This window comes from Catharus ustulatus, chromosome 6 (assembly GCF_009819885.2).
Source record: "Catharus ustulatus isolate bCatUst1 chromosome 6, bCatUst1.pri.v2, whole genome shotgun sequence".
Taxonomy (NCBI): Eukaryota; Metazoa; Chordata; class Aves; order Passeriformes; family Turdidae; genus Catharus; species Catharus ustulatus.
This window is the reverse complement of record NC_046226.1, coordinates 23,751,770-23,778,870: the sequence shown is the minus strand read 5'-3', so window position 1 is coordinate 23,778,870 and position 27,101 is coordinate 23,751,770. Positions and strand designations below refer to the sequence as shown.

At 49.4% G+C, this 27,101-nt stretch overlaps 2 protein-coding genes across 2 annotated transcripts; one reads left to right on the top strand and one right to left on the bottom strand.

Moving 5' to 3' along the window:
• The first annotated feature begins 627 nt into the window (after positions 1–627).
• On the top strand, positions 628–16,962 carry DLST (dihydrolipoamide S-succinyltransferase). The gene is made up of 15 exons (XM_033062082.1): positions 628–748; positions 5,122–5,155; positions 6,453–6,501; positions 7,535–7,590; positions 7,928–8,002; positions 8,395–8,450; positions 9,145–9,256; positions 9,752–9,907; positions 10,183–10,268; positions 10,938–11,035; positions 12,887–13,017; positions 13,582–13,655; positions 14,518–14,601; positions 15,127–15,294; positions 15,755–16,962. Exons 1-15 carry the CDS (start codon positions 680–682, stop codon positions 15,887–15,889), a joined length of 1,383 nt encoding a protein of 460 aa, XP_032917973.1. The 5' UTR covers positions 628–679; the 3' UTR covers positions 15,890–16,962.
• A 2,118-nt stretch (positions 16,963–19,080) lies between these two features.
• On the bottom strand, positions 19,081–26,912 carry RPS6KL1 (ribosomal protein S6 kinase like 1). Its single transcript, XM_033062083.1, has 10 exons — positions 26,675–26,912; positions 26,283–26,407; positions 25,350–25,442; positions 24,515–24,562; positions 23,635–23,767; positions 21,346–22,251; positions 20,466–20,555; positions 20,243–20,325; positions 19,862–19,957; positions 19,081–19,735 (listed from the first exon to the last, which is right to left on the bottom strand). Exons 1-10 carry the CDS (start codon positions 26,910–26,912, stop codon positions 19,625–19,627), a joined length of 1,923 nt encoding a protein of 640 aa, XP_032917974.1. The 3' UTR covers positions 19,081–19,624.
• Positions 26,913–27,101: the final 189 nt, after the last annotated feature.

Here is a 27,101-nt window from a genome sequence, read left to right as displayed (position 1 = left end):
TTGCCTGGAAGCAGGCAGAAAACAGAAGCTGGGGAATTCTCAAATGTTTTCAACATACAGAGCAAACCTGAGGAACAGGGCTTACTTATATACTAATCTTCCTGTTTCCCGTGGTGAGATGACCTCATTGCCCATTTCTAACCATGCAGCATCCCAGCGGGCGATGCTTGCGGCAATATCATCCCACGAGCTCAGCCCCACGGTTTGCCGAGGTGAGCTGGAAAACCACGGGTACAGCTGCCCTGCAGCAACCTAGAGCTGATTCGAAGAAGAGCGTCGTGAAACGGCACTTTTCGTAATGCATAGAGTTATTTATTACACATTACAATACATATACTGTTGCATACAATAACGTCTATATACACGTATACACGTGTTGGTATAAACACAGGTAATACATAGATATTTTATATGTATGTGATCCATAAATAATAATATTTAATGTAGCACATATAGAATGTATTATCACTTATATGGCAATAATAGGAATATTATGAGCGGACCCTCGCCCCCGGCCCTGCCCTGCCCCGCAGCCCCGCCCCCCGCTCGCGATGGTCCCGCCCCGGCTGCTCCCCTCGTTCTGAGGAGGTTGGTCCGGTCCCGCGCGCTTCCGCCTCGGGCCGGGCCTGGTTCCGGTGTCCGCCCTGCGGCCCCTCCCGCCGCCGCCGCCGCCGCCGCGATGGTGCCGCTGTGGCGGTCCCGCTGCCTCGGCCGCGCGCTGGGCCGCTCGCTGCGCGCCCTCCGACAGGTACGGCCCGCGGGCACCGGCCGCGGGGAGCGGGGCAGCGAGGGAGGGCGGCGGCTGGGCGGGCGAGGTCGGCGGCGCCAAGGGCACCGGGACGCGTCCCCTGCTGCCTGGCGCTCGGCACCGCCACCCCGGGGACATGTCAGGGCCGGGCATAGGAAGAGGTGGCCGGGCTGCCCCCCAGCAGGGACCGCGGTGAGCGCGGCGCTGCCCCTTTCCCAGCCAGTGCCGTGCCCCGCTGCCGCCCGGCCCGGCCCGGCCCGGCGGGAAGGGCGGCGGCGCACCGGCACCGGGCAGGGCTGACTGGCGGGAAGGGCTTCCGAGCGCCGCCGCTCTCGGGCTCCGCCGTCCCCGCCTGCCCCTGGCTGTAGCATGTGGGGCCCTCGCTGTTGGCAGCCGCCGGCCTGCGCCGGCAGAGCCCCCCCCGGCCGGGGCAGGAGCGGCGACAAACCAGTGTGCGGTTTGTTGTTTAAATTCTGTGCTCGGTTTTCGGGGCAGTCATTGAACCGCTGCAAACGGCGGTAACCTCTGCTGGCTGCAGCGTGGGCTGACAGAGCCCGATAGCTACTTAACCCTGAAGCTGCCCTTGGCCAGCTGGGTCCTGTCGTTCAGTGGCTGCTGCACACATCTTCCGTTTAAACAGCAAACACGCACAGCTTCATGTGCACACACATATATGCGCATACCTACAGATGAGAAAGTTCACTTCTCTTCCTTAGAGCCTGAGCATGACACTTGATTTTACACATCCTGTAAATGTAGGCAAGCATGTGTTCACAATCAGTTGTAATGTAATGACACGTTTGTGTTTATAAATGTGCGTGTATACGTGTAAAACTTCATTATGAACGACTTACAAGTAACTGTGCAGTTACAGTTTGTTATACATATATGTAGAGACAAATTGATTATAATGCAGTTTAAACAAGCATATTAAAGTGGTATTTTAGCAATATTTACACTTTGTCACCTCTCAGTGATGCTATGTAGTTATAAAGAACAGGAGAAGTCAGATGAAATATACAAACCTTGTACAAAACTAGTCTGAAAATCAGGAGGTTTTAGGCTGAATGCTAGTTAACCTGTTAGATGTACTGGAAAGGTCCTGGTAGTGGTTTGATTTCCATTTGAGCAGTGATATGGGAAGTAAATTTTGATTATGATGTAATACAGGCTTTTTGGAGAAAAAGAAATAAATTCCAGAACTTTGCAAACCTCTGAGGGCAGAAGTGAGAACAGTAGTCACGTACAAAATTCAGAAGTGGAAGACTGAATGGGAGGAGAGTGGAGTCAGTGAAGAAGGGTTGACTGGGTTTTGACTGTCTGTAAGAGAAGAAAAGGTCCTAAACTCATATCAGGTAGAAACTATGAATGTGCATCAATAGCCTGTAGCACATAAGAGTTGGGGCAGGCAAACGTTGAAGGATACATGAAAAAGTCCAGAGAAGAACTGGTCTGGAAAAGATTTGTTTGATCAGAAACTGTGTAAAATGCTCTGAGAATCAAATCCTGTTCATCTGGGCAGGAGTTTGTAAAGAACTTTTTCTTCCCTGTTTGATCCTCCCCTCATGCTGGAGTAGTTCTGAGCCTGTTGTCTTAGTAACAGTATCCTTCACCATTCAGCATTGTTATCTCCGTGCCATCTTGGCATCTGCCTTCCCATGCTGTATATAATTGTTTTGATACCCATGAAAGCCGTGCAGTGGGGTTTTTATGTGTAGCAGTGGTTTGTGCTCATCCTCGTGGAAGCAGCAGCTTCTTTGCTCTCAAGAAGCAATGGCTGTAGAACCAGTTGCTGCTTTGCCTGTTTGTTGAAGGTGCACAGCACTGGCCCTCTGGTTTGCCTCCATTGAAATGAGCTCACTGTCAAGTTCATCAGATTCCTTACCTGAACTAGTCCCTCACTGTTGGTATACAGGCTGTTGCTTTAGCTGATTTATTCCATGCTTTATTTCAGTGTGTAGTGACCTACTGGAAGGTGATGGCTCCTTGAAAGGTGTGGCCTGGGACGGTGCATGCCACGGTCACTTTGACCTAATAACAGTTATAAAAGCAATTCTGAGAAGTCATGTGAAAGGAGAGGGAAATATTAACCACTTGGTACATGAGTCACTGGTTAATTAGACCAAGACTTCTTTCCCCAAGTGAAGGCTGTCTTTTTAAAGTGACCCAAAATGCTAATGCCAGGTAGCAAAACCAAATTTTTTTTTCTCACTCACAAGGCTCCAATAGAAGGCAGAAGGCACTTTAGCCAAGTGATCCAGGAACAGGTGCAGTCAGAATGATTCCTTCAGGGAAAAAAGGGAACGGGAAGCAGCCCTGTCCAGTGTCTCCTGAAGCTGCATGTTCATCTCTGAGGTCCTGTAGTTACGAGATAGACATATGGCAGTTCTACAGAATGTAAGCCAGAGAATCACAGTATCTTTTATTAGTGACTTCCTCCTCACATTAAACTCTTTCCCTAATTTCTTAACCTAAAAGACAAAGGGTAGAGTAAAACCAATTTTTTCCCTCATTTTGCTGCAGTTGTAGAACACAGATTTGACACCACTGATGGAAGAGAGCTGCAGATGTGTTTTCTTGAAGTGATTTATTTTAGGATAGGCCTTCTAAACTTTCTTTTTTTGTTTCAACTCCACAGTAAACTGGTCCTGAGCAAATGAAATTGTCTGGTTTTGCTTCAGTCTGAGGCTGTTCCTTTCTTAACAATTTGTTGTCTGTCATGCTAGGAATGCCTTTAACCACTGTTTTTAATAAAGCACCCAGGAAAACACTAATGGATAGAGTGGACGTCAAGTTGCTTGATACTCAATTTGTGATTGACTCTGTGCTATCTGGGACACTACAGAAAGTGGGAAAAATAGGACCAATACAGAGTGCTGAGGATTGTGGTGCTCTAGACAGCTGACCCAGTGAAGTTAAGTTGTAGTTAGTCTTACTGATCCTGGCTTAGAGCTGACTCTACACAGACCAGATCTGAATTATCAGGGGCCAGTGCTGCACCAAGATTAGGCATTGTAGCATTCAAGATGACTCTACAAAGTCTGCACAGTGCTTCCTGCTTTCCCTTACCCAGTCAGGCTTGGGGCAGAGGATCCATCAGGCCCTGCCAGAAGCCGGTTTTGCAGGACTCTTGGTTCAGGGTCATTGATTGCTGCAGTGAACTGGCAAGCAGGGTAGCAGCCTGGTGTTGTGCTGGAGCTTAGCAGTAAGTCAGACTTGCTGCCTGCATCCTTGGCACAGCTAATCACAACCCTGTTGAATTGGCCATTGATCATTGAGTTGAATCTGTGTTAATATCCAACAAGTAAATCCCTTTATAAGCTTGGATTAAACCACCAAGGGCTTGATTCCAGACCTGTTAGTAGTTTTGATACAAAGTATTCATTAGATATGTTTCTGTATGCTGCAGCACTCAGTCCTGTAGATGGTGTGCCAGGCTTAGGTACATTGTTGGTCCTTGATCTCTGTGTTGTCTTGTCACACAGCTCCTCAATTTATTTTGATATTTAAGGTCAGTTATTTCCCATCCTGCTTGCTTTGCTGAAGCTGAAATCAGGACTTGTATGCAAACTTCGCTACCGATGCTGAAGGTGTGAAGGAAATCTGACTTTTATCTTAGCTACTGGATAACGGCTTTGATAGCTGCTCTGAGCTCTTGAGTTGCTGTTCTAAGCCAGTCAAGTGCATTTCTCCGATTGCTTTTAAAGAGTTTTTAAAGACCTCAATCCTACAGGTTTGATGTGAGAGAAGTATGTAATGATAGGAGAAGTAACTGGAATATTTTGAAATGCCTTCTACTTTTGAGCGCTGTTATGCTGAGCTAGCAGTGCAGTCAATGATTACACAGGTATGAAGTGAAACATCAAATAATGTGGAATTCCTGGCTAACTGAGAGCTGTAGAAATTTTGCCATTGAGAGGAATTCTGGCCTTCTGGAGTTCAAAGGCTCCATAGCTTTAGAAGAAAAAATTTAAAACCCAAGATGCTGCATTCTTGATTGTAGGAGTAAACATAATGGGATATTTTTTCATCATATCCAGTAGCTACCCTTTGCTTTCTCATCCTTAGCAAATTTTATTGGAAATCTGTTCCTTCTTAAAGAGTAAGGTCAAAATTTCTGGATCCAGAACTGGAAAAAAAAAGCATCAAATTTAACATCACTGCATCAAAAAACACCATTGGAGGAGACAAAGGACAGAGAAGGGCATAGGTGCTCTCTTGGTCTAGCACACTGTGGGAGAGTGGCATGCCTGCAGACTGGAGCATGGGAACAGTGGGTCCTATATCTGATTCAGATCTCAGGGAAAAACCAAAGTCCTTCTAGGATGGATTTGCCTTCTTGCAGTACTGATACATCCTCTTCTCTCTGACAGGGGAACTGTACTCTGGCAAGACGCCCTCTGTCTGGTGAGTCTTACACTTTTATTTCATTTCAGACTACCTAGAAAAAACCAGAGCTGATGATGGAGGTTGGTAATAGGTCTGATTGAGGTTTATTTCTATCAGTCATGTAGCGAAGAAACAGTGGAATGAGCTAAGTTTCCATGGGACTGCCTCTCTTGCCTGATGTACATGCTGCCTGATCCATTTGGCTCTGGTGAAGATTTCGTGGGAGCAGCAGAGTGCATTTCAAGCATTGCAATGCTTGAAGCACATGCTCTTGCAGAGCCCTAGCTCTCTAATAAACTCCTTTGGAAATCATGCATGAATATTAAGTGACCTGTCAAGTCTAGTGTGCCTGTGAACTCCACTTCGATGCTTAAACTATTTTTCCTTAGAGCTCTGTTTCTTCCAGCTGTGCTGTGTTTATATAGCATCACTTCACTCACTTCTCATTCCACTTTGAGAAACCAGTTAACTCTGCTTTTTTGGTCTCTAGAGTTCCAGTAGCAACTCTTTAGTAGTGGATGGTGTAGAAGTTGTGTTGCTTTTTAAAAATATCAAGTAAGGGAATTGGCATTGTGTAATTGAGATAATTATGTTCTCCAGTTACTATGCTGACTCTCTTTAAGATCAGTCTGGAAAACTGCCCAGTGCCCTGTAAGAGACAAAGGACAGGAGTTCAGTTCATAATAAAAATTGCAGTGTCAGGGCATATGAGCAGTGTTGGAAGGGGACAGTGGGGTATGTGAAACTGGGAAGCTGTGCAAGTATTTCCCTGTTGCGAGTTTTGGAAAATAATTTCTCTGGACAGGGAGTGGGTATAGAAGAAGGATGATGGTGGCTCATTACTCTGCTCTACACCCTCTTTTCAGTCCTTTTTTTCCTCCTTAGCCGTCTCTGCAACTGTGAGGTTTCCTGGGCATGCCTCTTACAGGGCTGATACCTTGCTCCTACCCCTTGAATGGGTATGGATAACTCAGCAGTCCTGGAGGTGGTTCCTCATAGGTCTTTCCTGGTTTTGGTCTGAGCAGGGTGGCTGCTGCTTTGTTTGCCCTTTTCAAAGTTATCCTTATTAGCTTTGTTGTCAAGCTATAACTTTTCCCCATCCCCTTGTCTAGATGAAGACAAGACCACTGTTCTTGGAAGCTCTGGGCAGGTTTGATGGCACTGAGGTGTCTCTGCATGGATATATTCCCCATTTGCTCCCAAACTTCTTCGAGGGTGGGTGGCAATGTCCTCTGCCTTCTTTTATCAGACGGGGATACTTGAGGGCTGGACAGCTGGATAATATTGCTGTGGGTAACTCCTTTCTCATTCACAGGTGTGTCTGGGAGCCAAGGACTGGCTTACACAAACAACAGGAAGCTTGTGTAAGTATCTACAGGAAAACTATCGTGTGGGGAGACTGGGGCTGCTCTAGCCATGATAAGATTCAAAAAACATAATATGGTTGGCTGTCATGAAATCCTTGTGTGCATCGTAAGAATATGGAGCTAGCCCTTACAAAATTTAAGTTTTGCAGGTTGAGAACTGAAAACAAGCATTGTCTGCAATCAGATACTGAGGGAAGGGACAGGAATGAGGAAACCAGTGATAAATGGATTTCTACTCGTTGATTGTCTGACTAGAGGTGTTGTTTGCTCTGTGATAGTCTCCTGATAGATTTTCTGTCAGAAGTAGTGGGGTCATTCCAAGAGCTGTTGTTCATGTGTCAGGGTTTTCATTACTGAGGTGGGCTTATAAAAACACATTTGGGGAAATAACCATAAGAGTGCATGAATAAAAGCCTGAAATACAGGTCTATTTGTACAAAGTAACCTGTGCTAGAGGAAATGCTAAAGCATGTTTGTTTCAGTTTTCCAAATGTCATGTCAGTAGATATAAAAATCATCCTTTAGAATGCTTGGGATTGCCAACTCCCTGTGAAGAAACATGATGGAGGGAAATAGCTGTTTTTTGGATGCATTGCCATAGGCAATTTATTGTGCTTTTCTTTTATTTTGGAGCAATCTAACAACTTCAGTAGAGATGATGGTCCTAATCTGGAGGTAAAAAAATTGTTGCTGCACTAGTCTTGGGCATTGCGTGGGCTGGCCAGGTCACCCTTTAATCAGTATTTAAACCACAAGGGTTCTATTAGGTTGTCTGTCTAAATTAAAATTCCATACATGTCAGTTCTCACTGAGTTTCTGAGAGCACTGATGATGGTGGGATGTAATGTTTCTTTTCTTACTGGATTGTTGCAGCTTGAACAGTAAGTATGAGTCCTTTGGAGCAAATACATCAGAACAGCCGAGCAGCCTTTCACATTAAGTTAAGCAAATGTAAATTCTGTACTTGAGCTTGGTGCCAGCAGCCTGCAGAGGAATGATCTTCTGTGTTCATACTTTTCTCTTTCTGCAGAGTAAATAGCTCCAGTGTCTTCACTGTCCGCTACTTCAGAACCACTGCGGTACATAGTAAGTAAAAAGTCAGGAATTAGTGTGATGCTACCTCTTGCTGTCCTGCCAACAGCTGCCTTCCATCCTTGGTCAAGGCTCACTGCTGTCCTGCCTGCATGGATGACTCAGGGTTGATATCCCCAGGGCCCTAAAGATTTTGTCTGGCATTCCTATCACAATGTGGCTTTCAGTCAAATGTGAATTTCTCTGGTGTTTAAATGTTGATTAGTGTTGAAGCAAGGAGACAGAGAGCAGATGATATCTGATAGCCTACCCCCTTTAGCAGAGTTGTGATGACATGAATGAAGCAATGCCATAAATTTTTAGCAGTCAAGTCTGTTTGTGTCTCTCACAGGGGATGAGGTGGTTACGGTGAGCACACCAGCCTTTGCAGAGTCAGTCACAGAAGGAGATGTCAGGTGGGAGAAAGGTAAGCAATTGCCTCTTCCCTGAAATTCTCATTGCTGTTACTGCTGTGTTGGACACCTTGGGGATGCACTACAGTTCATTGGCTGACATCCTGTTCTGTGTCTTTCAGTCTGTGACAAATGAGGCATTTAATTGCAGCTCTCCTAAGGGGTAAAGATTGCAGTTACTGCCTCATCACCTCTCTGTCAGAGATAATGTTGGATAAAGGAAAATGTCTAAGCTGGAATCAGACTCTTAACTGTGCAGCAGATTGCTTGAGCTAGTCTTTTCTTTAGAAGCTGTGAAGAACTGGGGTGAAAAAGTTATGGGTTAGTGTGGGAAACTGCTGTGGGTAAAGAGGGGAGGCCAGAGTACACCTCCCTCCTCACAGTGGTCTTCATATCTGTCATTCAGCTGTTGGAGACACAGTGGCGGAAGATGAAGTGGTGTGTGAGATTGAAACAGACAAGGTAGGAGTTTCTGGACCAAAACTTTTTCTAGTTCTGTGGCAGGTACCCTGTATGGCTTGTCTCCTGCTAAGAGCTCCTAGAGCCTGCAGGACCCTGACTGTGTCTCCTCTCTTCATGGAGAAAAGGTTTTCTCATCTAGTGTGAAAGCTTGCTGTGCCTTAAGTGAGCATTCTTGATAACCCTTACTCATCCATTTGATTAATCATCATGGTGTTGGTGTTTGTTGGAGCTGTAATTCTACTCCTCCTTCCAATTTGAGTGCTTTGATTTTTGAAACCTGTTTGTGTTTAAACAAAAGAGAAATCTGTAAGCAATAGGTTGTCTTCAGATTGTTTTTAATTTAACCTTTAAGTTTATCCACTGCTGAAAGGACTGTTAAGCCTTGAAGTTCTTGCTGAAATCTCTGCCAAGTTCTGTTTTCAGCTTTGCTGTCAGGAAGATGCTGGCAGTGGGTCAGTTCTTGACTGTACCCTGGAGATCAGGCTATAGGTTACACTGCCAGCATCTCCTAAAGCTTTTAACTATTGACACAAAATCCCGGTGGAGGGTGTGAAAAACTGGTGCAAATACTGTGAGACATAGCTGCTGTCTGTGCCAAATCACAGTGTGAATGTGCACATTTTGGCATCTTCTCTTGGACACTTGTTCTCCAATCAATGTTTGGGAGAATTTCACTGATTTTCTTTTTTTTCAGACATCAGTGCAAGTTCCAGCCCCAGCAGCTGGTGTGATTGAAGCCCTTCTGGTACCCGATGGTGGCAAAGTGGAAGGGGGGACACCTCTTTTCAAACTCAGGAAAACTGGAGGTAAGTCAGACATGTATAATTTGCATAGGCCTTTGTGTTTTCACCATTTTTTCCCCTGAAGATGAAAGCAAAGCATTTAGACAGATCCTGAGAGAGGTTAAATAATTCCTCCATCTGCCTCTGTAACTGGAAGAAAATATTCTATTCTGTTGTCCATTAGAAAAGCATCATTTTAGTCCTTCTGAGGGGGATCTTCTCTGTTGTTCCCTCTGGAGGAGACTGAGTTATTAGCTGTAACTAGTTGAGAATTCTCCTAACTCCATTCTGTACTCTCTTCTCTGTAATATCCAGCCTCCTCCAGTGAGGAGGTCAGGAGTGTTCTTGAGTAAAACACTTCCACAATGGCTTTGTCTTGTGGTGATTTCTGTCAGCTCAGTAGTGCTGAGAACATAAAGGCACTGTGCCTGAGCGTTTACTTTTGTTAGGTTGGTTGGACTCACAGATCTCTGCCAGTGGAAGCTGGTGCCCTGACCATGGTTCTTCCTTGTCTTTCAGCTGCTCCTGCCAAGGCTAAACCAGCAGCAGCCCCTCCTCCTCCTGCAGCCCCTGAACCTGTAGCTGCGCCTGCTCCTCCCCCTGCTGCAGCACCAATTCCCACTGCAATGCCACCAGTGCCGCCTGTGTCAACTCAGCCCATCGACAGCAAACCAGGTGAGGCAACAGCCATTTGTTCCTGTTCTCAAGTCTCTCTTCTTTGGGGGAGAGTGTATAAGGTTAAAGACAGCAAACAGAGGCATTTAAGGCCTCCCACAGTATTGTCCTGCATGCTCCAGGCTGGATTGCTCAGCTATGCCTGGAACCTTCTCAGCCTAATTCAAGGCTGCTTCCATACTGTGTTGTTTAAGCAAGGAGCTTAAATGCACTTTCTATCTCAGGGCTTTTTCTACCTGGCTTCTGTTTTTGACTGATGTGTTTTTTACCCTCAGTGTCTGCTGTGAAGCCGGCTGCAGCCCCAGCGGCAGCCCCTCCTGGGGAGGCAGTGCCCACCAAAGGTGCCAGATCAGAGCATAGGGTAAGCTGTTAGAACAGGGACCTTGCCAACACTTCTGTTGCTAGGTGATAATCTGTTCTGGCATAAGCCTTGAACTTTCCGGATGTGTCCATATCCACCTGTACACACCCAGCTCAGTAGAGCTGTGGCAGGTGGGAAAATTCTCTACACGAGGGAACCACTTACAAGTAGTGTGGAGGAAGAACCTGGACCAATCTGGTATGGGTCTTTTCTAGGCAAAAGTCTTGTCTTGAGCTCTGCTGACTCAGGACAGAAGGACTCAGTGTGATCTGCTTGGTTTGTCCACAAGCCCTCAGCAAAGGGTTGAGGTTGCTGAAACTGCCTTGCACATTCTTAAGAGAGCGTGGTTGAGCAACCTGCTTTCTTAGCAGTCTTGCTCTTCTCACATTAGCCACATGGAAAACTCTGCATACTTGGAGGTCTTGAGGAATGCAGAGGTCAGAAGTAGCTATGCTGTGATGCATTTCAGCGCTGCTCTCCAGGTGAACTGTGTTGAGCTGAGCAGTGAAATAAACTCCTCAGCCTATTGTGCTCCTGACCTACAGTGAAAACCTTGGCCCTGGGCATCTAGTCAGTCAGATGGCAAGAGAAGGGCCTTTTGGGTTTCTTGAGCATTTTGCCTTTGGATGAGCTTGGGGCAGTTTCTGCTTATACCTTTTTAATTTGCAGGTGAAAATGAATAGGATGCGTCAGCGTATTGCTCAGCGGCTCAAAGAGGCTCAGAATACTTGTGCCATGCTAACCACTTTCAATGAGATCGATATGAGGTGAGGAGCAAGCCTCTTTTTCCCTTTATGAGTAGAAACAGGCGAAGGCAGTAATCTTTAAATAGCAGTCAAAACCTTGCAGGTTTTCCTTGGAGAGATTGGCAGCATGTCTTTTGGGACCTCTTTCTTGGGTGTGTACCACAGTCTGCACAGCTTCTTCAGGACCATGTTGGTGTTGTGGTATGAAGGGGTACACAGCTTCCTAATGGCCTGTCATTCCTTGGGAGTCACCTGCTTCTTGTAGTAGGGGTAGTCTCTGATTCCTCTTCTGTGGGCTTTTTGGTGGAAGGCTGGTAAATGTTGAGCAGAAGAGGCTAGTATTACTTGTGTATAGTGGCTGTTAGAAGACAGCAAGATATAGCATCTGCTTTCTGCCACTCCACCAGGTTACTTTTGGAGGTATTTAACTTCCAGGGAGTTGGTTCTTCAGGGCTCATCAGCCTTTCAGGTGAGCATTGCTTAGGCCTAAGACCTTGCTGTCAGATGGTACAGCTTTCCAGAGACAGACCAGCACCCTTCTCCATCCTCTCAAGCAGGTGGGGGGCTCCTGACTCAAGTGCTTGCGTGGACTGAGCACACTAATGTCTTTGGAGGGTGGGCAGCTTATGTTACAGTGCATTAAGGGGAAATTGTGCCCAAATCAAATTGCCTTCTGAAATCCTATGCTACTCCTTAAGACAAAACATGTAAATATTTGGGTCTCAGAACAATAAGGCTGGCAAAATAGTCTTGATTGGAGGGAAGTGCTGCAGCTTTATCTCCTCTCAGAGGCTCATTGAGGTGTCACTTTACGCCAGCCTGGGGCTCTCATTGCATCTGGTAATGTCCTTTGGATTGATTACTGTGAAGCTGATTTGTGAAGACCTGTGCTGGGGCCTCCTGCTTCCCACGGGGGTCAGTGTCTGAAAGGAGGAGGCCTTAATGAGCCAGTTCCATAGCAAGCTGCATCCTCATTGCTGCAGTCCTTGTGTCTTGGGAGACACTAATGTCTTTGGGCAGTAATCCTAACCCTAAACAAGGTTAGGCACAGGAAAACAAACACTTTAAACCATGGAAAATCCTGCTCCTCGGTGAAACTGTCTCTTCAAAGACTCAAGGTCTCTGAAGGGGGAAGGGATGAACCGTGCAATTCTACAGCATCTGGTGTTAGCCTGGAATAAGCAGAGCTTGTAGCCACAGCTTGGCTGATATTTTGTAAATGGCCTCAATTCTGATTAATAGAAACAGTGAGAAAATGTGATTTGTCTGGTCATGAGCTGTGGGTAGGCTGACACCCACTACCATAGCACCTGGGAAAATTCTTTTAATATTCATTCAACTCCCGAAGCCAGAGAGTTGGGTACAAAAGTGGTGTTGTGCTTTCTGGTGATGAATTTGCCGAGTAATTGAGATATTTTCTTTTGATCACTTTGATTTCATTTGCTGCATGTTTACTGCTTTTGGTATTTCTTGGTTTTTCACCTTTCTATATCAGCATAGCCACACCTGCATTTGCTGTTTGTAGTGCCACACTGGTATGAGCACTGGCATCTCCAGAGAATAGATGGCAACATCAGGCCTAAACAGGAAATACACCATGCCCCGTCTTGTTTCTGTGCTTGGCACTGTGGGCCTTGCAGGTTTATCCTGGCTGTGGAGTTCATGATCCAGGACCAGTTTCTGTTTGATCCTTTGGCAGGAACCTTAGAGCCATGTTCATATCACATGTGAAGTGTTTTGCAGCAGACTTGAGTTTTCCTGCTTGGTGGTGCAGATTTGCATCCTTGGGGCCAGCACTGAAATCTGTTACAGAGTGAGGGAACGGTGTTTTCTTGGACGCCCCATTTACTGGCATTGTCATGTGTTTCGCAGCAACATCCGGGAGATGAGAGCTGTACACAAGGATACCTTTCTCAAAAAGCACAACCTGAAGCTAGGTTTCATGTCAGCTTTTGTGAAAGCTGCAGCCTTTGCTCTGCAGGACCAGCCTGTTGTGAATGCAGGTGAGTGGGGACCCTTGCTGGTGAATTGCGTGTCTAGGGAATGCGGCAGAATAGGGGAAAGCAAAAGGCCAAGTCCGTGGCAAGAGGAGTAGCTTGGAGAATCACTTCCAGTACACAGGAAAAACGGGGACAGTCCTGCATGCTACAGCTGATTTTGCTAATGCCACTTACATAGGTAGAGGACAGCTTGCCAAGAGAGACTCAGTTAGGAAGGGGTGACCAGGAGTGGGGCTGGGGCCATGCATATGCAGCCTGCAGAGGGCTGAGCCTGCTGGTTGGTGTACAGGTGGATGCTGTAGGCACAGTGCAGTTCCTGGGCATGTCAGAGGTACTTACTGAAATGCAGAGCAGAATAACCGAGGGGAGAATTACTGAGGAGGACTGAGCTGTGTGGACTGTTTTCTTTCTGTCTATCCTGGTGCCTCTCCCACAGGTACAGAGAGGGCTCATTCTTCTCTGGAGTTGCATTTAAGCTAGACATGAGCAAGTTGTTATGATTTTGTACCCTGTCAAACCCTTGATCTTAGGTTCTGTGTATGTAGCACAAGTTTTGTCTCTTTCTAGTGATTGATGACACGACCAAAGAGATTGTGTACAGGGACTATGTGGACATCAGTGTCGCTGTAGCAACTCCCCGGGTACGTACCTTGAGTGCTTTGTCCATGCTTCCTGCAGCCTTTCATATGGGATGATCTGATACTTTGAGCCAGCTCAGCATTGTGCTCTGCTGCAGCAGAAATTAACTGATAAGACTGATTGTATAAATGAGACACCTGATACCTTATGGACTGCTGAGATAGGTTTTGAGAGAAGATGGAGTACCAAGAATATTCTACCACTAGACTAATCTTAATAAGAGGTCTGGTAACAGGGTCAATATAGATCTCAGTTTTAAATGAGTAGGGCCAGGTTAGGGAAAACCCTGTCTTGTCATGAATCCATGACATAGGCAGTAAAAGCTTTGGATGTCCTGTCCTCTGACTGACTTTGCTGTGCTGTTCCACAGAGATGTTTCTGTGGAGAGCACGGGAGAGCATGGGATGGAGTTACAAATGTTGAATTAGTGAATTACCTTCTTGATTAGAGGGTTCTGCTATGAAGCAGAGGTTTGACAAGTGACAGTTCTGTCACTGCCTTCTCCTAAAGTCTAGGAGAGGCCCAGTATAAAGAGGTGAGAGAAAGAGGTGCCAGCTGAAATCTCCCAGTGCCTCACCTGGGAATTTATCAATGTGGAGCTGGCTCCAGATAGACCTGGTTAATTTTAGGAGATAAGCTAACAAAGGCAAAGATGATGACTCAGTTTAAGGTGTCAGCCCTTGATATGCGTAATGCCAGGTTTCCTGTCAGGCTGCCATCATGTGAGGCATCTCTGCCAACCAGCTGCTGTGGGCTGAGGAGGAGGCAGGAACTCTGCGTGGCTGTGTCCAGGTTCTGCCCCATGACAGCTATCTGTGTGTGACTGCACTGAATTTGCTATTCGTGGACTTTGCTTCTCCCCAGGGTCTGGTGGTCCCTGTGGTTAGGAATGTAGAAACCATGAACTTCGCTGACATAGAGCGTGCTATCTACGAGTTGGGGGAAAAGGTAAGGGCGGTTTTCTGAAGAGGGTTGGGAGGAATGGAAAGAATTGGAAATGCTGGATTGACGTGTATTGATTTGGTCTCTCTGTGTCGTCATCTCTGACCTCTAACACACTTGAGTTTTGCGGTGAGGAGTGATCCAGTTACATGGCTGGCTGTGCCTCTGCCTTCTAGGATAGCGCTACTTGTACGCTTCCAGAAGGCTGCAATCTATGTATTAGTGACATGGTGTATCTTCACCTTTGTCTTTAGAGGCTAAGGCTGAGCTGCCCCAGAGCCTGTCCCTGTGCCTGTATGCTACAAAAACAGGAGTTGGAAGGAAAGGCGAGAGAATCCTTCAAAGCCACTAGATGCTCACCCTAAAGACAGGATGCATTTCAAAGCAATTTGTACTGGTTTTCAGCTGAACAAATCAATAAGCAAAGCTCTTGCAATCAGTATTTATTCCTGGAGAGACTGGATGTCCAGCCCCTTGTTCTTTGCTCTCTGTGATCTGTGTGGCTTTCTAAGACCTTATTTTTGCTTCTAGGCACGGAAGAATGAACTGGCCATTGAGGACATGGATGGCGGCACTTTCACAATCAGCAATGGTGGGGTTTTTGGGTCACTCTTTGGAACACCTATCATTAACCCACCCCAGTCTGCCATCTTAGGCATGCATGCCATCTTTGACAGGCCTGTGGCTGTAGGAGGCAAGGTAGGTGGACCTGCACAGGGGGTTTTAGTAAACAAAGGACAGTGCTCAGCAGATTGAGGACCTTTTTCTAAGGAAATTGATGTCACTTCTGAAACACTTTAGTGTGAAGGAGGAGCAGAGACTATTGGGTATAGGGCTCCTTGCCCTATACTTGCCTGAGTTGTGCAGGGGACTTTGTCCTCTGTGAGTGGGCAAAGTGGTTATAATCTGCTTAGGTGTGGGAAGGAGGAGGTTGTAAGGTTGTAGCCTTTGTGATAGGGAACAGTTCCAGGAAGGGACCTTACCTTGTCTGGGGCATGGACCCAGCCTGGGTGGGTAAGTAATTTTGCCAGGCAGGACACATCCAGGAGGGCCTGAACCCGGAATTCAGGGTCCAGGGAAAAAGCCAGCTCCTGAATTCACAGGAGGGGAGCATGCAGGTGGGAGTGCTGAGCTCACTAATGCCTGTGTCACTTCTCAGATCGAGGTGCGGCCTATGATGTACGTGGCGCTGACCTACGATCACCGGCTCATTGACGGCAGAGAGGCCGTGACCTTCCTGCGCAAGATCAAGGCAGCGGTGGAGGATCCCCGCGTGCTGCTGCTCGACCTGTAGGGCAGCCACACCCCCACACAACCCACCCAGGACAGGGCCGTGGCACCAGCAGGGACAATGCAGGGCATTCAGGAACTGGCAGGGGTCATTCCAGTCTTTCTCCCTCCGCTGTGATTGGAGCTGTCCCAGAGGGAATTGAGGGGATAGCTCCTACCTCCTTTCCTATTTTGTTTAATGAAGGTTTAGTATCTCACAATGCAGTGGGCCAACCACTCAATGGCCCTGTCTTTCCAGAGCCATCTGTGTGGCATCGTCTCCCTCACAGCACCAAACTCTCACCTCTAGCTTGTCCTATACCACTGGAAACTGCTTGCTGCTGCTGTGCTAGGGTACCCTTCCCTGCCCCTCCGTGGCAGGTTCAGCTTTATTGCCTAGCACTAAGGTCCTGGGAGGGAGAGGAGAGGAAAGGCTGCTGTCCTGTCCATGTTTTGCTTGAAAATATTTCACACTTACCTGCCTTGCAAGGGTGGTCTGACCCCAAGGCCACTTGCAGGAAAAGTTTTGGTCAGAGCAGGGTTTGAGGTAGGTGTTGTGTCATGCTTCTGGCAGTGCCCTAGTTACACACTCCCTCCACAGACAGTAACACGGGGTGGCAGCTCCCCTACTTTCCCTTGGCAATTCTCTTTCACCCAGTCACTGTGGCGTGAATGTTCTTGTTGGGGTGGGCAGAGCCCACTGTGACCTCTGTGGAGGTAGCACTGTTCCTGGGGACAACCTTTTCACCATTACATGCCCGACATGGGGGTGAGAACCAGCCCCAAGCAGCTCTCCTTGACTCACAGCTCACTGGTGGATCTGACTGCTGGCTTCCTGCGTGCAGGGGCTTGGCCTGCTCCCAGCAGCCACAGCTGGGGGGGTGCCAGGCCTTTCATTGTAATGTAATCCCAGCCCATGGGTGCTGGTTTTGGGGGGAGGGGGGCAGTTCTTAATCTGATAGCGCACACATGAATTGAGGGGTGAGGGGGTTGCTAGTGCCTGCAGAGTCTATTACTCTTACCCCCTACACAGAACTTGTAACAAAAATATTTAACACAGCGGATTTTAAATGAAATAAAACTGTGCAACGACTGCAAGGTGGGTGTGTTTGAGGGGGTGAGGACTCCAGCATCAGCAGCATCCTGAATGTAGTGCAAGAGTCCTGTTACCTGGTGGTGGGAGAAGGGAGGCAATGGGAGCTGAGCCCATTGCTGGTGGTACTAAATTGAGTCTTCTCTGCCTGTGAACACTGCTGTCTTTAAACTCAGCCAAAGAATTGGTTCTTCCCAGCAAAGAGGAGGATTTTAGAGTTGGAGACCATCCCTTTTTAGCAACAGAACTGTTACAGATGATGAGGAATTCCAGTATTAGCTAAAGGGCATGATGGCCAAGCGGGAGTTCTGGGACAGGCTCAAAGCTTTTCAGAAATTGGGTTTTTACTGCTGCAATGGGAGAGTTGGAATTCATGCAAGTGTGGAAAAGGCTGTTGCAGAGGGAGAAAGGAAGCAAGAAAAAGAAATGGCAGAAGCTGGCTGTGGTGCTGGGTGTTTCCCCAAGAAGCTGTCCTTGTTGGGACAATACAAAATTATTCCTGGATCATGGTAGGGTTTTCCCAGCTCTGACATCAACCTCAGAGATGGTTTACCCTTCCCAGCCACAGGTGAAGAGGGCAGGGCCTTCTAACAGAAAATAATTACGCTTACAGCTGCCAAGCAGAGGAAAGGGAGGGCAGTTCCTAGTACTGGTGCCTGCATTTTTCCCTGTAGCTAAGGACAATAACAGCAGAGTCAGCTTTTTTTGCCTGGCACTGGCTAAGGTAGGTTAGGGGAAGAGGAAAAAACCCTTGTTCTGGGAAGGGTAGAGAGTCTAATTCTTGCACAAATAAGTTGAGTGAAAGAGAATGTTTTGATTAAAAAATGCTGCTTACACTCAAACACTGTGCTGGTTTAGGATAGGGAGGGTGCACCTTGACTTTGTACATGAGCTTGGAGAAGCCTGTATTCTGTCTGGAGTTGCAATAAATGAGGCCTTTGAACCAATCAGGAAGGGAATATACAGTTAAACTCTTAAAATTATGTAGCCTAGCAAACTGCTTTATTTAATGTGCCCTGTCAGGGCTCGCTGTACGAGTAGTGCTTGAAACTTCTTTTTGACTCGCTTGGCTAACACCCATGGCACTGAGTTGCAAGATGCTCTGCTGTGGCTTTGGACACAAGGGCCTTCCTCCTGAACCTCCCCTCAATCACAGGACTAGGAGGCTGGTGGGTAGGGGTGCAAGGCTGCAGCTGGAGGATTCAGCCAATGCAGGCTGTCATGGAGAGGAAAAGCTCCAGGCCCAGCTGCTCCTGCTCTTTGGCCTTCTGTGGCATTAGTGGCCAGCTCCCTGCTCAGTCCTCCAGTTTCTGCACAGCAATTGAGGTGTCCATACCTTTCTACCTGGTGTAGATGAGCTTCCCCAGAGCTCTGCTTCCCTCTGGTGGATGAGTGCTCCTGCTGCTGCCTGGGAAAGGTGTCTTTACTGCTGTGGGCAAGCAGGAGCTGGAACCAGCTAGACACAGAGTCATGTTGCTGATACCAGTAATTCCTTACTATGGGAGATAAGTGAGCAGTGTGAGGGGATGCTGGGAGGGGAGAGCCAGAACTGCACCACTGCCATTGTGAGTTCAGCCTGTGGCTTTGACTTGCACAACTGAGCACAGCAGTCTCCACCTTGGGCTGGCAGCAGACACATGTGTTTGTGCTGCTTTTTCTTTAATCCAGAATGTATGTACACTTGGCCTCCTTCCCTCTGTGCTGGCTCTCAGAGTTCACCCCTTTAAACCCTCCCTGTGTGGTCTACAAGGGATGACTGTGCTCTGAGCATGGCTGGGAGGGCTGCTGTCCTGCCAGTGGAAAGGAGCACCCACACAGAGAAGGCTAGAGCCACAACACATAACAATGACACAAGGCTGGAAGAAAACCCAGGCATTTCTCTTAAATCTGAGCTGCAGCCATACAGCCGTGCAGACCTGAGAGGCTGTGAGGCAGGCAGGAGCACAAGGGCAGGATGGCCAGTGCCACCTTCTGGGGTTTGGCTGCAGAGTGCTAATGGCTGGAGGTGACACCAACCCAGGGCTCCCAGGCAGGTTTCAGAAACAGATTTGAGACTCTCTGGGTCACTCAGCAGGCTTGGCCTACACCTGGCTGATGCAGCTCAGGAACAAAAGACACTTCTCTAAGTGATCCTGCGTAGTTTATTTTTTTCAGAGGGCAAGGGGGAGAAAAGCAGAGGGCTCCTTGTCTCACCCCTGCATCAAGGATAACCCACACACACACATGCAGTCAGGGAGGGGTAGAGACCATGGGCTTGGGCTCCAGCCAGCAGGGCCCAGCGGGGCTGCATTTGAAAGCCACAAAAAGTAACAGAGCAGGGGGGTCACTGTGGTAGCAGCAGACATAAAAAACATAGGGAAGGAGTTCCAGGGCAGAGTGCTGAGGAAGGGATGCCCCAAGAAGGGAAATACCACTGCTTCCTGGAGGTGGGCACCCAGGTTCCTTTTCCCACCAGGGAGGACCTGGAGAAGACAGCCTGGCCCAGCCTGATGCCTCCTCTTTGGAGATGCCAGCGAACAGAAGCAGAGACAGAAGGATGTGTACCTCACCTCAGGGCCGCCCTTGAGGCAAACCTTCCTCAGCAGGCAGTGCTGCCAGTGCCACCTGGGGTCACAAGTGCTAGGGAAGCAGCCCAGGGCCCAGCTTCCTGGGGGAAGGACAGCCTGCCTAGCCCACCAGCTTGTTCCATGGGACAGTGCTGAAGAAGGAATGAGACTTCAGCTTTGTTATGCCACCTCCTCCAGAGCCCAAGCGCTGTTTTGGATTGTACTGCAGGAGCTGTAGAGAAAAGCAACGAGACAGGAGGATGGGGAGACGGGGACACTGGAAAAGGTACCCAGGCTGGACCCTGCCTTTCCCCAACCTCTAGTCCCATTCTCCCTCCCATCCACCCAAGGCCCTAACCTCAGTGAGCAGCGATGTAGCAGCTAGGCTGAGGCCCTCTGGCAGGTGCAGCTGGGTGTGAGGCTGAATCCCTGAGGGATGGTTTTGGGAGAGTGGCTGCAGGAGGCAGAGTGTGATGGTAAGCAGAGGCACCAAGGAGAGTCAGAGCATCCTGTAGAGTCTTCACTGCCACATAACCCCAGCCCTACACAGCAGCTTTTAAAAGCCAGGGCCCTTCGCACCCAAAGACCATGCACAGGCACTGGTAATCACATGTCTAAAGGAGCCTGGCCAAGAATTGAGGTGCTAGCAGGGCAAGGTACCCTCCCAACCCTACACAGCAGGCAGCCCTTGAACCTCCTCCTCCCCTGTCCTCCTTGCACAGCTTCTTCAGCCTCTTACCACTCCTGTCAGCAACTCATACAAGAGAGAGCCAAAGCTCCAGCAGTCAGCTGCTTCGGTGGGCTCCATGATCCCCCCCACTTCTGTAGAAAGAGACAGAGAGGGGTTAGAGCTGGGAGCAGCCACACTGTGCTGGGCACATCTCACTGCCTGCAGAAACCCCCTCATGCCAAGCGGTGCCACTGGGCAGAGAGACGGAGAAGTCAGGGAACACATCCCTTACCTGGAGCACTGTACAGCTCTTCCCGTGCCTGGCTGCAGTAATGGGGCTCCACCTCTGTCCACTGCCCAAAGAAGGTGAGACGGACATGACCTGCAGGGCAGCACCAGACTCAAAAGCAGGAAGGTAAGGACAAGACTGGGGACTTTGGTCACAGCATGAAGCCAAGCCATACTCCTGCCACTGGGAACAGCCAGGGCATTGGGCCCCTGTCATGCCCTGAACACAGGGGCACCAAACATCCCCTGGTACCACACACCCTCCCACTGGCCTCCCAGTGCCCAACAAGTGAGATTGCTTAGGTGGGCTCCAAGCTCATAGATCTCAGTGCAGGCCGTGGTGAGGAAAGAAGTAGCTTTTAAAAGGGAAGAGGGGAGAAGGTTAGCTTTCTCCTTGCAAAACTCTGTGTTTTTCTTTTCTTAAGCAATTTGAAGCTCTCCAATTTGTCCCAGATGTTGCCAGATGAGCAGGGACTTGTACTTACAGCAATACCTGTGGCTCAGAGGGATGGGATGGCTCCAGAACATCCCCAGCAGGCAGTTACTATAAGCAGGGGAAAACTAACCCACTAGTCCTACTAACCTCAGGTACAGCTCAGCTGGTCTCAGCTTCCAGGCTGCCAACCCCCATGTGGGAGCAGGGCCAGTGCATTTCTGTGGCTATGGCCTTTGACTCTCCTGCTGCAGAGACATCTCTTGTAATAATTACTTGGAAAACCTAAGTGAGACCACACTTCCAGTTTCAGAAATACCAAACCTTCCCAGATTCCCACCCTCCACCAAAGCAAACACAAGAAATTCATCTTCTGGAAGTGGGGCAAGCAGCAGTCTCCCAGCAGAGAGACCAATTTCCTCCTTGGGCAGCAGCAGGGGGCATTACCTACCGGCTGTATCAAGCAGCAAGTTCCTGGGGTTGAGGTCCCGGCACAATACACCCTGCTGGTGAAGTCCTTCTAAGGCCAGGAGGATTTCTGCTGCCCACAGCTGCACTTGCTCTTCCTTTACAGCCCATGCTCGCTGGCTGTGCCCATGGGAAGCCAAAGCCCTGCATTGTCCTGATGGTGGCTGTTTGCTGAGCTGGCCACAGGTCAGGCTTGCTGCCCACGAGGGCTCCCACACAGCTGGGTCAGGCACACTGGGTTTGTCAGAGCTGGACAGGGCAACTCCTGCAGGGAGCTGCCTCTCACCCAAGGTCAGGAGGGGCTGAGCCTGGGAGGTCTCAGACACTTTCTGAGTTGGCAGTTGCCCTGCCCTTGGCTGGCCCCCTCTCACAGTCTTTGGTACAGGAACAAGCCCCTGGGGAAGCCTGGGGCCTTGGGAGGCTGTTCTCTCAGATATGCAGCCTACACCACTGGTTAGATCATTCCATGGGTAGACAACCAGGCCCTGGCTGGCAAGGTGGCCAGGGCATTTGGCTGACACTGCTGGAAAATGGTCCACAACACCAGATACAGTCTGTGCCACGCTCAGATCCTGTCCTCCAGGTGCAGCCCCTCTGCCACCAGCAGGAGCCAGGAGAAGCTGGCAGTGGTTCCCTGAGCCAGAGTCTGTGTTGCCAGGGGACTGCTCCTGAGGGAGTGAGGCATCAGTGTTTCCCAATGCTTGGTAGTTCACAGAGCCTGGGAGGCCACTACCTATCCAAACAGGGAGGATGGATACTTGGCTGCTACCCTGGGAGTTTCCCACACCATCCTCTGTGCCATGGTCCCTCAGGGCTTGAATGGTGCTTGAATCAGCACAGTCCTGCTGGACACAGTACTTGGAACGGAGGTGAGACCACAGTGTCTCCCCTGGAAAGCAGAAAGGAGAACAAGTGATGAGGTAGAAAGTATCCCTGGTTCCCCCACTATCAACATGGCCCATTCAGGCCCAGTGTGGCCCAGTGTGACTGAGCATCATTAATGTCCTCAGCATCAAAGCTCAAGTCCATGCAGGATACACCCCTGCACTACAAGCACACCATGCCCAATGCCACACCTTCCCTAGCACCTGGCTCACCCAAGTCCCATTCCCTCCTCCTTTAGCAGCCCCATTCTGCACAGTCTCTTTGATCCCACCTCTGTCATTTCCATGTCACAGACAAGCCACATACTCACAAATATTCCTCATCCCAGTGCCATCCCCACTTTCCCCTGAAAACCTTTCCTTTCTGTGTGACAGAAATGCCAGAGAGCTCCCACAGTATGCCATGAGGCCATGGGTCAGCAATGAGCCAGAACAACAATCCCTGGAGCCCACAGCATGTTACCAGGGCTTCCCAGCCTCACTGCATTCAGTGCTGGCTTCTTTCTGTAAATTCATCCTACAGCAATGCACAAGAAGCTGAGCCTGTTCTCCAACACACATCAGCCTCCATTTGTCATTACTGCTGTCCAGCTGCTGCTCCCTACAATCCATTCAACCAGCAGAGAGTAAATAAGCTTATCTTCCACCTTGCCATACTGCTTCACCAGAATCTGGAACAACCTCAAGTACCCTCTTTGATGTACCCAAACCCCAACATGTTCACTGCCCCTTATGCCCTAGTTTTCCATCTCTTCTCTTTGGTATGATCTCAAAATCCAGTGTGTCCTTTTGTAACAGAAGTTTTATAAAGGTCTTGTCAAAAGACTGTTTTGTTCTACAGCATTCAGGTGAACTACCTCACTTAATTTTCCTCCTCCATCATCCTCCTTTTACAGTCAGACAATGACAGTAAAATGTTGGAATTCAAAATGCAAGAAATTCTCAGAACATTGGGCTTGTAAGCCAAAGCTTATTTGATGATTTGGATTTGATGTAAAAATCCATTTTTACAGTAAAATGAAGAGGTTTTTCTTTTCAAGATGCTGAATCACATCAACTACATTACGTAAAGGTATGACCATGCCCTCCCATGAGGCCCAGTGGCTCATCTTTTTAAAGACTAAGGCTGGTTTCCATATAACACACACACACAACCTCCTTCTTCTTATAGGTCTCCATAGACCCAGCCAGTTCTTATCAAACGTCACAGCTGAGCAGTTCTGTCCACTGAGCCTCCCAGCCCTGGTACCCAAGCACCCTTCTATGAAGAATACATCTTACATGATCACTATAAAAAACAGTCCCAAAACAGGAAGATTTTAAAGAAAGGACAGTTAGGGATCAACCATGAAGCTTCACAGACGAGAGGCAAGGCAGTCCTCACTCACCCTGCACGTGCTCCAGATGGAGGAAGATCGAGTCCTCACTCACATAGTAGCACAACAGCTTGACCATGAAGGGGACCCCATGAGGGATGATGGTCTGTCGCTCACGGGTCTCAACGTGGGATTTGGGGAGGCTCTGAGGAGGTACAGATAGATGGGTGGTACAGCATGGTAGGGACTTGCACTCCGTGCAGCCCAGCACATGGCAGGACTGGAAGCTAGCCAGAAGAGAATGTGCCTTCTGCCAAGCCCCATGGCTGCTCCCCTGTAACCCATGATGGACCTCCCCGATCTGTGCAAACTTGCGGCTCATACAGAATCTGTCAGTCCCCAGCACCCAGCTGTGGTAAGGCAGCGCTCTGCAAAGTTCTGTCAAGGTAGGGCACTCCCCATCTGCACTGTGGGACCCAGAGGGCACAGCTGCTCCAGAGCAGTGACTCTTCTGCAACTCTGCTCTCTTCAGGGAGGAACCTGCCATCCCAACCCTTTCTCCTCTTCCCCTGGAAATGCTTCTCCCTCTCATGCCAGATCTTGCTTGTCCAGTTATTGAAGTACTTCATTGTCAGTCCAAAGGCCATTGAAAAATACTCTAGGACTTGTACTGAGTGCACGTCACAATCTGTGTCAGGGGTTGACCCAGTTTAACAGAGTCTTGAGGTGTTACAAGTCAGAGAAATGGATGACCGAGGAGAACCCGTTCCTTTCTGATCACTAAGGATGGCTGAGGCAGCCAAAAGAAGATTTTAGAACCATGAAATTTGAAATTTGTCCAGCTTCTGAGAGCTGCTATTTTTGATCCTCTCACCTGCCTCAGCTGTCAGCTTGGACAAGGTGGCCCCCACCTGAGAGGGAGAAGCAGGTAGATGAAACTGAAAACACCCACCTTGAGTATAAAGGTCTCACCAGTGGCTGGATCCTGGACAATCTGCACCTGAGACAGTATACACAGTACTGGTCAGAAGTGGTGACCCAACACAGCCTACAGGAATGACCCAAGGGACTCAACTCTGGAACTGAAACAAACTCCCACCCAACTGGAAGAGTTTTATGAGGTTCAGACCCCTACTCTTGAAAGACAAAATACAGATTATTGGCAAGGAGATAGTAACACAGCCAAGAAGCAGGAAATTAATGAAACCAAGAGGTGGCTCCTATGGCAGTTTTACCTCCTTCACACTGAAGGGTTTCACAGTGCTCTTTCTGGGCTCACACCTGGGCCTCAGCAGGACAGGAGGATCACATCAGTCCTGACAAACTGAGATTTGTGAACAGCAATGGAGAGCAACATGCAATGTGAGTGTGTTCAGTAAGCCTGCCATCTTCACTCCAAAATAATGAACTTCTAATTAGTTTATTCATCCAGATAGTTCAGCTTCTGCTGAAGTCTAGATTATCCACAGGAGGTCCATCATGGCACCTGGGCATCAAGCACAATTTCATATGTGGGAAAGAACAAGATGCATAAACCTCCCTGTAAATACCTTGGGAGATCTGGTAAGCAAAAATAATGGGGACATTAACAGAGTTCTCAGTTAACTCCTTTAGGGCTCTTGAGTCCTCTCCTATGAATTTTTCTGTGTGGGAATGGTGTGGGTGGATACCCCAACACTGGGCACTGAGGGCTGGCACATGCATTCCAGCTGCTAAGACCTTCCAGCTTATGCTCCCTTTGGTCCAGCCCCAGCCTCCTCCCCCCCATCTCCAGGTCATATCATTACCTTATCAATCACTCCCACAACCTTACACCGTCTCAGGTTCTCCACTGCTGAGCTCAGGGTCCTGATCGGCCGGAAGCGCAGGCTGCTGTAGCCCTGCAAGGCGATAAGAGAAGAGGATGTAGGTCCCGGAAATGCTGTTGTCCATTACAGCGGGTGAAAAAAGTCCCCAAACTTTCCAGAGGAGACAGCAATACTTCCTAGCTGTTCAACATGCAGAGACGACACTCATATGGTCATGATTCATTTTTAACATCAGCTGGACCACTCTCTTGGTCAACCCCTGGATTTCTAAATTTTTTAGGGAAAGCTTGCACTTGCAGCAGAGGTAAAAATCACACCAAAATTTGAAGCTAGCCCTGGACTGTTTCAATATTAAGGGGATCTGTGTGGAGGGTAGTTGTCTTTCTCCCCAGATTCTTCCCACTAGTTTCTGACCTTGCCCTGCCTCACTCCCTTCTCCCTTCTTTAACCACCTCTTTCCCACAATGCAGAAAGCAGCCATTGTCTTTGGTTTCCATACAGATGGAAACGATGACACATGGGAAGAGGACATTTTTAACATTTGACAGGGTGGTTCCCTGCAGTGGTTTCAGTCTCCACAAAAATGTCCATACCCACTCTGGTGGCAGCAAGCTAAGCACACACTCTTTGGAGGGTGGGGTCCTGGAAGCACCCTAGGCAGCCTGGGCCCATCTCGGCTCCTCGATCCAGGCAGGGCAAAGAGCCGCCAGCTCCCTCGCAGCCACTGGCAGGCCAGGACACTCGGCAGCTTGATGTGCCTGCCGTTTTCTCTACACCATCTTAGTGTGGCATCTGGCCGAGGCAGACAGGGAGGACCACTGGGGCTGCTTTATCTGCGTGTCCACACCCCCAGCCCCGTTTCCCAGTGTCACAGAACCGCTGCCATCGCACGGCCCCACGCCAGCCCCTCACCGTGGCAGTGGTGTTGCCAGGGCCCGCCGCCCGCTGCAGGTGGCAATTGAAGATTTCCTCGGCACGCCGCAGGTACTGGGTGATCTTCCGCTTCACGGCCTCCCGACGCTCCTTGTTGGGGTCAACTGCGGTCGGTGCAAAGGCCGGGTGTGAGGGGCCTGGCTCGGCCCCTGAGGGCTGGCCATAGTCCCAGCCCCATCACCCTTCTCCGGTAGGGATGCACTCCCTACACAGATGCCCTCAACACACTCCCTAGACGGTTCTTCCCGTCCCCTTGTCATTCCCCCTGCAGGGATACCTTGGCCCCTCACGGAACTCCCGACATGAATGCCCTGGTCCCCCGGAGGGATGCCCCTGTCCGCTGCCCCCTGCCCCCGGGCGGCCGCACACACCCTGCACGCCGCGGAGCAGCACGTCCACGCCGTTCTGGTAGTGGTTGAAGGCCTCCTCGTAGTCCTCGCTGACGTCCCGCTCCAGCGCCAGCCGCAGCTGCCGCGCCGCCTCCACCAGGTAATCCCGGCGCCCGCCGCCCTCGGGCCCCGCCGGGCCCACGCGGCCCCGCAGCTGGCCCAGGTAGACGCGGGCCTGGGCCAGCGCCCGGGAGCAGGGCTCGGCCTCCGCCCGGCTCATGGCCCCGCGCCGCCCTGCGCCGCCGGGACAGCGGGAGCGGGGCTGCGGGGTCAGCCGGGGAGCCACGCACGGCCCGGCCCCTCGGCTCTCCGGCACGGCCCCTCGCCTCTCCGGCACGGCCGCCCCGGCACGGCCCCCGGCCCCGCGCCCCCGCCGTGCCGCACCTGGGCAGCGCGGCCGCCAGCATCC